Genomic DNA, 9,100 nt, shown 5'->3' on the forward strand with positions numbered 1-9,100 from the left:
GGAAGGGATGAAAAAATACAAAAAACCGCAGGCCAGGATGCTGCAAAGTTGCAGTCCCGCAGCTGACGACGATTGGCAGGCTGGCAATGTGTGTATGGGGCGTTGGTCACAGAGGAACCCGGGGTTAAAGAGGCATTGGGTGCTGGCAGACAGCACACTGCCGAGGGTTCCACAGTCCCAGTGTAGACTGGATTTGCACTGGGAAAGTACAGTCCTCTCAGAAGAGTTTACCCTGTATTTTTCCACAAATCATGCGTAACTTCTCAGTGAGCTGAAACGTCCATTTATTTAACAGCAGTAATAATTTAAAATTATAAAAACCCTTTCAGTGTCGAATATCAGAAGGGTGAGGTTATCAAGAGAAAAATGGAGGATCAGAGGCAGGGAAAGGGAGGAAGAGTCGGGCCTATTTCAGGACTTCACATTTTGCGGTGGCAACTAGCTAACGCCCGCTAGCCCTCCCTGCCTGGAAATCCTGGGAGCAAACCATAGTATTACACTTTCATTTCAAAGGTTTAAAAATTCCAAAGCAGAAGGGGAGGCAGGGAGGGAGGGGGAAGAAGAAAAAAAAAAAAAGAGATATGGAGAAAAAGGAATCTCAAATTCACAACCGTACAAACAGCCTTCCCATCCGGAATCTCAGCACCTCAGGTTTCCATTCGGGGACCTTGGGCGGCCTTTTCACTGCAATGTTAAAGAGTCCACGCAGCGACCAGCCAGAGAGTGCTTCCCCCCACCCACACTGCAGAACTTGAGACTTCTCATCTCGGAAGAACCAGAGGCCTCTGACATCTTCAGAACTCAGAAGGGGGGATTTGGGGGGTTTCTGCTTCCTCCCCTCGTACCCCTGACCCCACCCTCACTCTGCTCTGGAGGCCCGTAGTTGCTTGTGTTGGCTAGGGAGGGAGGAAGGGCACTGGAAAGCGCACAGGGCCAGGGTAGGGGTGGATGGGGAGAGGGCTGGTTTACAATTCAAGAGTTGTTTGATGAGTTCTCATTACTTGGTGAACTGGAGGAAGAGGAGGAGGAGGACGAGGAGAAGTTCATCCCTGTGAGTCCTGGGGGGTTTGTGGCAGTGTTTTGTCCACTTAAACTTTTCCGGCACACTGGGCATGTGTCGTGCTTTGGGGATTTAAAAAAAAAAAACAGGAGAAAGCGTTAGAAATGAAGACCTGGGAACAGCACAACAACAGTGTAAACTGACCCCAAATACCTTCTTCCTCAGCGGGTCAAAAGGCTATTTGTGCTTGGGCGTCATCAGCATTACACAGGTACATTTACTTAGAACAGCGCTGCCGGGAAAACTCCTGGGTTTTATAAAGTGCCCCGCTCCAGTGTAACTAACCTGTTCCAGCCAGGGGACTATACAGCCGTTGTGGAATAGATGATTGCAAGGTAACTGCCGGACGTTTTCGCCCACTGTGTAGTCTTCTTTACATACAGGACACTCCAACCCAGAATCTGTCAGGTCACAAAGAGAGAGGATGCTAAGAACAAAAAGGCTGAAGCAGGTATCCTCTCCCCCCAGCTCAGGAACAGTGCGACAGCTCCCTTCCCCAATCCAACTTTTAACACATTCCCTTATTGCCCTCCCTTTGCTCACCTGGCTACTGCCCCTCCCAGTCTCAACACTACCAGGTAGAAAGATTTCCTCTGCCACCCCACCACCTGGGACTCCACTTATTCCAAAAGTCTCCCCACTCCTTTTGTTCCCTCCCTCAGTCTGCTGGGGTACGCGGATTATGCATTATGCAAATATATGTATTTGGGTAACTCTGTCCAGCATCAGGCTATGCTGAAAATGACAGATTGAATGGTTATTCATGGCTAACGTTTTTATGCAAGTCACATCACTGACAGCTATAGAGCAACCTCACACTACCGCAGGCGGGCAGCTGCCTGGCATTTTTACTCTGTTGCCTTCTAATCCTGCTGCAGCCAGACAGCAAGACCTAGCAGTGCGCCAGCAAGAGCTGGAGTATACCACTCTTACCAACAAGCTATAGCAGAGCAAAATCCCCCTAAAATGGAGGATGCCCAACAGTTCTTGAAGGCTCTGCATTTTTAAGACAGACTGTCTTGGTCTCCTGTTCGATGAATTCTCTGACATTCACCCACACCCAGCTCTTACAAAATGAGACAGGTTTACTCCCCACTGCAAATCCATCGGTTTTACAGAGCTCTCTTTTTTTCTGCACGAAGAGAGCCCTGCTTCATTCTTCCTTCTGAATTCTTTAGGCCGTCAAGAAATTAGCAGGCAAAAATGAAAAGCCCAAGCAGAAGGCAAACAAAAGCTTTGCAAAGCACTTTGCTGAGGGCTGCAGGCTACATACCTACGTGTTCCTGTGTTATCTGAGTGGTGGGGAGGGCCTGGATCTTCTCCTTGTCTGCTGGAGGCGGTCCGGTATTTTCAAACTGATTTAGTAACTGAAAGAAAAAAGATGTAGAAAGTACAGGAACGTGAAACAGGCTTGATGGAACATGGGAATCTGCTAGAACACAGCACTGAGCCACCACCCCCTCCCCTGCAAACCCGTGTCATGGGGCAGGTCTGCGGGGGTGGGAAATGCACTGGTGCAGCTGCACCCCCTCTATGATTCCTGCTCCACCTAAAGAGTTTAAAACCAACTGCATCGCACTGGCAGCACCAGTGAGGGAATCTATTGACTTGATGGTTTATTATCATCTACCCAATTCCTTCTAAACTCTTCATTCCACAAGTGTAAATAACCCTCTCCTCTTTTCCATGGTCTTTCAGAGACCGTAGAGTCGAGGACCACAATGGATCGTGTCTGACCCCCTGCCCCTGGCAGGAAAGAGGACTGAGATCAAATGACCCCAGCCAGGTGACTATCAAGCCTCCTCTTGATGTTCTACTAATCAAACTAGCCTTTCTTCTGCAATTCTGCTGCCTGTTAGATGCTCCAGGTAAAGCTGCTCTTATGTCACAGCCCAGCAGACTGTTTTTAACTCATTCCAATAAAGTTACATTTGTTTTAGCTTTGATCTTAAAAATGAATACTATGGCTCTAGGCCCCTAGTATACAAGTAAAGCTTCTTGTTTCTTTTTACCTGGAGAAAGATGCGTGTTGTGTTATATGGAATGATGCACCATACCATCTGCACCCTCCTTTTCAAAATCTTAGATCCGTCCCTGCCCACATCTAACTGCTGCCTAACTCCTGGCATTTCACAGGTTAAATTCCACATCCATCACAATGGATACGGGTGATTTTGTAGCACTGCGTGGAGGGATAAAGGTTCCCTTGTGTTCTCAGCCCAGCAGCTGGCAACTCTCAACATGAGATTCAACATGCATGCTGTCACATCGGGGTTATAAAACTGTGTGGCATTCCAACTCTGCTCGCTGCAGCAAATTCCACAGGCTGAACCCACACTACAGGGCAAGTTTTCTCTGAATGTTTTTGTCACTTTTCTAATGGGTACCTGGGTTGAAAACCACTGTATGCATATGATGGGTACAGTCAGAAGTGGCCCCTCTACCCCGCTAAATCACAAATAGCTATAAAAACAGGTCAGCTGCATCAGGCAGGTAAACAGTCCTGACTTTCAGCCCATGCCAAGCTCAGACTGAAACATGCCTCTGATCATACTCTTCTTTCTACATGTTCTCAAACAGATTGTTTCCTAAAGGACAGGTATCAAAAAACCTCAGTGGCAGCAGATGAAAAAGAGATGCCTCCTGCCAATACATTTCAGTAGGACGGATCAAGAAACAAGTGACATTACCAGCACAGGCAAGGCAGTGTTAAGCAAACTCCCTAGGAAAACATCTTTTTATGTGGGTGGCTGAGGTTTGGAGGAGAATTGGATTCTCACTCTCCACCAGCCAAGACAGCTGTCAACTCATGTAGACTCTTAGAACAGGGCTCTGATTCAGTACAAACCCCTGCACACATCTCCCCAGCAGCATGAGGAAGGAGGGGCCAGCTTTACCTGTGTAATAATTGCATCCAAGCCGTTGGCACCCCAGGCATAGTCCATTGGATTTGAATGCAAGACTCCCCTTCAAGAAGAAAAGCAACAGGATATTAGTTTCTGCCACGGCTGTAAGCCAGAACACCCTCAAAAGGAGCAGCTTGTCGCTCCAACTCACCAAGGACCTATTCCTAGGTTCGGTATGGTAGTAGGTGCAATAATTCCATTCACCAACTGCTGTATAATTCTGAAAGACAACAATATTAAACACCACGTAAGAACTAGAATATATATATATATAGTAGCTAGAAAGATATCTGGCCTTAGTTGGGGCAAAACCGAGGGCAAGACTGGTGACTAGTTCTTCCTGTGGCAAGAACTTGGAGGATTTTAGCTGGAGAGGGACTCTTTCCAACGTGAAGGCAGGAAGGAGCCTCTGGGGCATACTCAAGAGAAAAGTCTCTAGCACTTATTCTCTAGCACTGATGACAGCAGCATTTCCAGCCGCCGACTGCAAAGCACATCGGGCCAGCGATGCCCGGGAGAAATCCAGCAGTGGCAGGAAAGTTTCATGCCACTCTCCTTCCAAGGAACATAATGGACTATATTCTTAAAGAAAAGAAACAGGGCACATGAATGCCTGCTTAGCCTGACAGCTCCTGAGGGTAAAATCTCCCAGGCATAGTCTTTTCCTTGGGAGGAAGAAGCTGCAGGTTTAAGTATTGTAGAGCTCATGAAAATGAAGCCGAGCTAGTCAGTTTGATTCACGATCAAAGCCAAATTAAGGGTTCTAATCCTGGATGAAATCTCCCGTTCCAGAAGAAGCAGTTTGAGTAAGATGAAGTCAGGCATCTATGTAGGCTAACCAACCCCGACAGGCCTATTTAAAAACAGTCTTTAGGAACAGAATCTTCCTTAGAGAGAGATAATACATCACTGAGCAGGGCACCGCGAAGCTGTTCTCACCCTTCTAGCGTGGGAACTCCTTCATGCCTGCCAGCGGCACGCCGTGCGGTGAGACGGGCTCGGGGCTGCCGGGCCCCATATCGGTGCCGAGATTGGTGCTCCCTCTCCCGCCGGTTCTCCGTATCCCTGTTGTCTTCAGATTGCACATTGGACCCAAAAGCAGGAAACTCAAAGCTGTCATCGAAAATCCCAAAGGCAAATTGGCCATACCCCTGTGGCAAGGTGAATAAGTGCTGATCCACGTTCTGTACGGAAAACATGCAAGAAGGCAGGCTGGTTACAAAAAGGGGGCTTAATCTTTTTCTTCTCCTACTGATACTGAGGTTCTCATAAAGGCCTCCGAAGACAGCAGCCCACTCTCTGCTGATACCAACCAGCATCAAGATGTAGCAGATGGGCTTAGGCTGAGAAGCAACTCCATGGTGAATAAATAGCACAGGCCAAAATTAAGCACAGCAATAGGAACCAACAATGTGTGACTGCTGCAGCTAATTGCTGACTTTTTAATTGCAACCACTGCACCACAACGCCCTGGCAAACAGTTCAACATACGATAGCATAGCCCCTCCTAACAATGACTGGGTATGTGAGCCAGAAGCACTAAAAAAGGAACCTGCTGACAACACCACCATATTACAGGCATCTCCATAGTGGCACTTTGATGATACTAGCCCCAAACGGTGGGCAGAGTCCAAGGCGCACACACCTGGAGGGGCCGTGAAACAGCTATCACTCACCTCGAACGGATGCCTGCTCTGATCGCTGGTCGCTGTGGAAGAGCTGGACCCGTTGTCAGCATTCCTGAGAAGAGCAAACAGCATCAGTTAGCTTCACAAATACCAGCCTGCTGGAACAGGTGACGGGGAAAGGCTTTTTCAAGGGAGGGAAGCAAGGAATGCGGCCTCAGCAAGGAGAACAGACAGACGGCCAGCATAGCAGGTCACCTTCATAGGGATTTATGTTCTCATCAGCTGCTGTTCTCCACCATAATTGCACACATTATGGTATGAAGCATTTTTATTGCAGTCCCTTCTTCCTATGTTCAGACCCCCCTGCCCCCCTCAGACACGTCTTCCCACTTTAGCTGCACAGTAGCAACTTTGCTGGTGAAGACCATCTGTAACACAGCACCTAAAGATTCACCACTACCTGCCATGCCCTTCTGCAATGCAGCTCAGTCCCCTGGAGCACCGGGAAAGCTTTAAGCGAGCACTATGTAGCTACGTATTACAATTCAAAGTATGGCTTAACAGTGCCGTCATAAGCCAGCCCACTGAAACAAATCCACTTGTCTGTCTTGCAAAGTCACATGACCAGGGGATGAACCCTGATCAATAACTGAAAAAGAATCATTAGCATCACTTGGCCGCATGCTTGCAAAGAGCTGTAGGAACATCCTTCGGTCCTCATTACCCACGCCTGCACTAGCTTATCGTTATTTAATAACAGAGCAAATGATGATGCAGAGACCAAGTCGGATCAAGTCACTGACACTGCTAGGATTGATATGCAGACTCAAGATTAGGCTATCAGACCAATGCTGCCTTTTAGTGGAGGTGGGCCGTTCTATATCATTGGAAAACCAGCTGCCTTAAGTTACAGGAATACCTAATTACTCTACTGATGTGAGCAAAGTCTTGCTTATACGTCAAAGAACAAAAGAGCTGCTGACATGCGGCCACCTTTCAGAGCTGCTGTCTCTACAAGTCAGCACTCAAACATCTTACACGTAACCAGGTACCAACCTGCCTCTGACTCCATTACAGTGCCGTGAAGATGTACTGGGTTGTATGGAAAGTATTTTTACCTAGAAAAAAAACATGTTGCCTTGTCCTCACGTACTACAACTATGTCTGCATCTTTGCTTTTTAAGAGCATACACTGCACCACACCACCCAGCGGTAAGAATACCTCTCCTACTTGCTAACCCCTACAGACAGTGCAACTGCTGTAAGAGATTCTCTGTGCTGTAGAGCCAGAATTGGCTTCTCCCACCTCCTCTGCATGAACAACTAGCCAAAATACCATGCCTCATACCACGATGGTTGGGAAACAGGGCCAACTTACACATGGATGTAAATTATGTGAGTTCAGCCTTAATGGTACGAGCACATGGGCCCCCAAAGTTTTCAGCAAAAGCCGAATGCTGGTAGGAGCCACCAAAGTAGCAGCCATGGGATACGAAACCCAAGCACAGGATATAGAAACAGGACAGAAGAGCCTTGAGTTTGCACTAGTGGCAGCTTTCAAAAGCAGCGTGTTACCTTGGCTCCTCAGGAAGTTCTTCAATAAAACCAGACTCACACCTCGGGCAAATGTAGTCCTATAGAAAAGAAAAACCACATGAGAAAGGCGGATGCTATGAAACCCTAGAAACAGTACTAGCCATCGGACAGAATAGAGAGAACCCCCCGCAGATGCTACAGCTAGCCAAAGGCTCAGGGCACAGGCACCCGGCAGGGCCGAGTATGCAGCACATTAAGAGCCAAAGCCACGAGGTGCTTCACACATCCTGGCCTCCATTGTACTTTAAATCCCCAAGAAATCTGTTGGTTTGAACCGTTCTGACAAGAAGGAAGTAGGCAGCTTTAAGGATTAAAGAGAGTAGGACACAGGATCATAGCCCTGTGCACTGCGACCTGCAACCCCATCCACACAAAAGTGAAAGGACTAATTAAAAACCGGTCTCATCTGACTCCGATCACACAAACAACCCACAAGAGAGGGAATGAAGGAAGTTTACTGCTCCAAAGAAAATGCTACTTGTTCCAGTTACTGCTTTACAGCCCCTCCCTTGTAATTCTTCTTCGGACTGAGCAGGCTTAGCTAGTCTCCGAGAGAGCTTCTTCCCTCGTATCCTCCAGTTTGAAGACTCCCCAAACGTTCACTCTGTGCTTTCTGATTGCAGGAAGTTTCGCTTCTTTCCTACCCCTCAATAAAAACCATCCTTGAGCCCTACTTAACAGAATAAGGGGTGCCCCCCTCTTTCCACCAGCTCAAAATGCCACAGAGATCTGCCGTAGGCTGGTCTTCCAACCAGATGCAAACAGGAAAACTGCTGTAAAATCACAGTCGAACTGCTCTCGACTGCATGGAAGTTAGAGACCATGTGCAAATATATAGCACAATGTGTCAAGACATTTGAAAACTACTGGCCTCTGCTTTGATCTCCATAGCCAAGCTACTGAGCTGCTTGGAGCAGATTTTAGAAGCTGTTCAGATAAAGGCAGTCTAACGAATGCTGACAAAGCTGCGGGCAAAGTGAAAGCAAAACCACCAGACTTCCTGGCAAAGCAGCATGAATTTGCATTCATTTCAAAATGGCTGGTTGGTTGGAGGGGGCAAGCTGTCAGAGTTTCCGCACGTGTTAATTATAAAGTTGCTGGCACTTGGCGAGAACTACAGGGGAAAACAATTACCAATCAAGTCTGGGTTTTACACCACATAGAGGCTTCCAGGAGACGCCAGCAAATTATTGTGTACCACACACACTAGAATTATTCCCCCCATTCCTCTATTCATCAGGGAGACCTGCGACCATCAACCGTCACTTATACTACTGAAGACTGAGCTTTTTTACACCAAAACCACAGTAGCAGGATTCCTCAAGACTGAATTGTCTATACCCATCTTTCTTGTTATTCCCATACTTGGCCAAGAGCTCATATTTAATGACTCTTTCTGGAACCTGAACATACTTCCATGCCAAAAGAAACCCTATATTTAAGTACTTAAGATCACATGAAGAAATCACTTCACTTGTCACTGCCAAGCCATGACTCCAAACAGCGCACAATGCAGTGCATTTTAGGACAGAAAGTGAATTAGGTCATGCCCCACCGGACCCATACAGAATATTTAAAGGCAGGCCAGAATATTACTTAAGCAGAATCTAAGCTGGACATAGGGGCTAACAGCAGGAGCTCACTTATTTGACTTTATTTAGTATTAGTATCTGCTTTAAAAACGTAGCTGCTGCATACCCGTCCCTTTTCTGCTTGTGGGATTGTTCTGCCTACTAAAACAAAGATATTCTGATTAAGATTCAAGGTTCTTGATTCATGAAGACACAAATGGTTTGGGATCACCCTGACAAAATCTGTGATCTCTCCTCAAGAGAGGGGGGAAGTTTCCCATAAGGCCCTGTTTACACACCACAATGCTGGACAGACATTTGATCTTGCCCCTGCTTGCT

The 9,100-nt window shown here is 47.2% G+C and overlaps 1 protein-coding gene across 1 annotated transcript in view; it reads right to left on the reverse strand.

Annotated features, from left to right (window-relative positions):
• Positions 1-259: 259 nt before the first annotated feature.
• Positions 260-9,100, reverse strand: part of RNF126 (ring finger protein 126) — an 11,135-nt gene continuing 2,294 nt past the window's right edge. Inside the window, exons 2-9 of the mRNA XM_019538415.1 lie at positions 7,170-7,228; positions 5,643-5,706; positions 4,906-5,150; positions 4,118-4,186; positions 3,958-4,027; positions 2,334-2,427; positions 1,346-1,461; positions 260-1,122 (exon numbers count right to left, since the gene is read on the reverse strand). Of these exons, the coding sequence (XP_019393960.1) occupies positions 973-1,122; positions 1,346-1,461; positions 2,334-2,427; positions 3,958-4,027; positions 4,118-4,186; positions 4,906-5,150; positions 5,643-5,706; positions 7,170-7,228 (867 nt within the window). The 3' untranslated portion in view covers positions 260-972. The remainder of the gene's footprint in view (positions 1,123-1,345; positions 1,462-2,333; positions 2,428-3,957; positions 4,028-4,117; positions 4,187-4,905; positions 5,151-5,642; positions 5,707-7,169; positions 7,229-9,100) is intronic.

The sequence above is a fragment of the Crocodylus porosus genome, unplaced genomic scaffold (genome assembly GCF_001723895.1).
Source record: "Crocodylus porosus isolate Cpor-Errol unplaced genomic scaffold, CroPor_comp1, whole genome shotgun sequence".
Classification (NCBI taxonomy): domain Eukaryota; kingdom Metazoa; phylum Chordata; order Crocodylia; family Crocodylidae; genus Crocodylus; species Crocodylus porosus.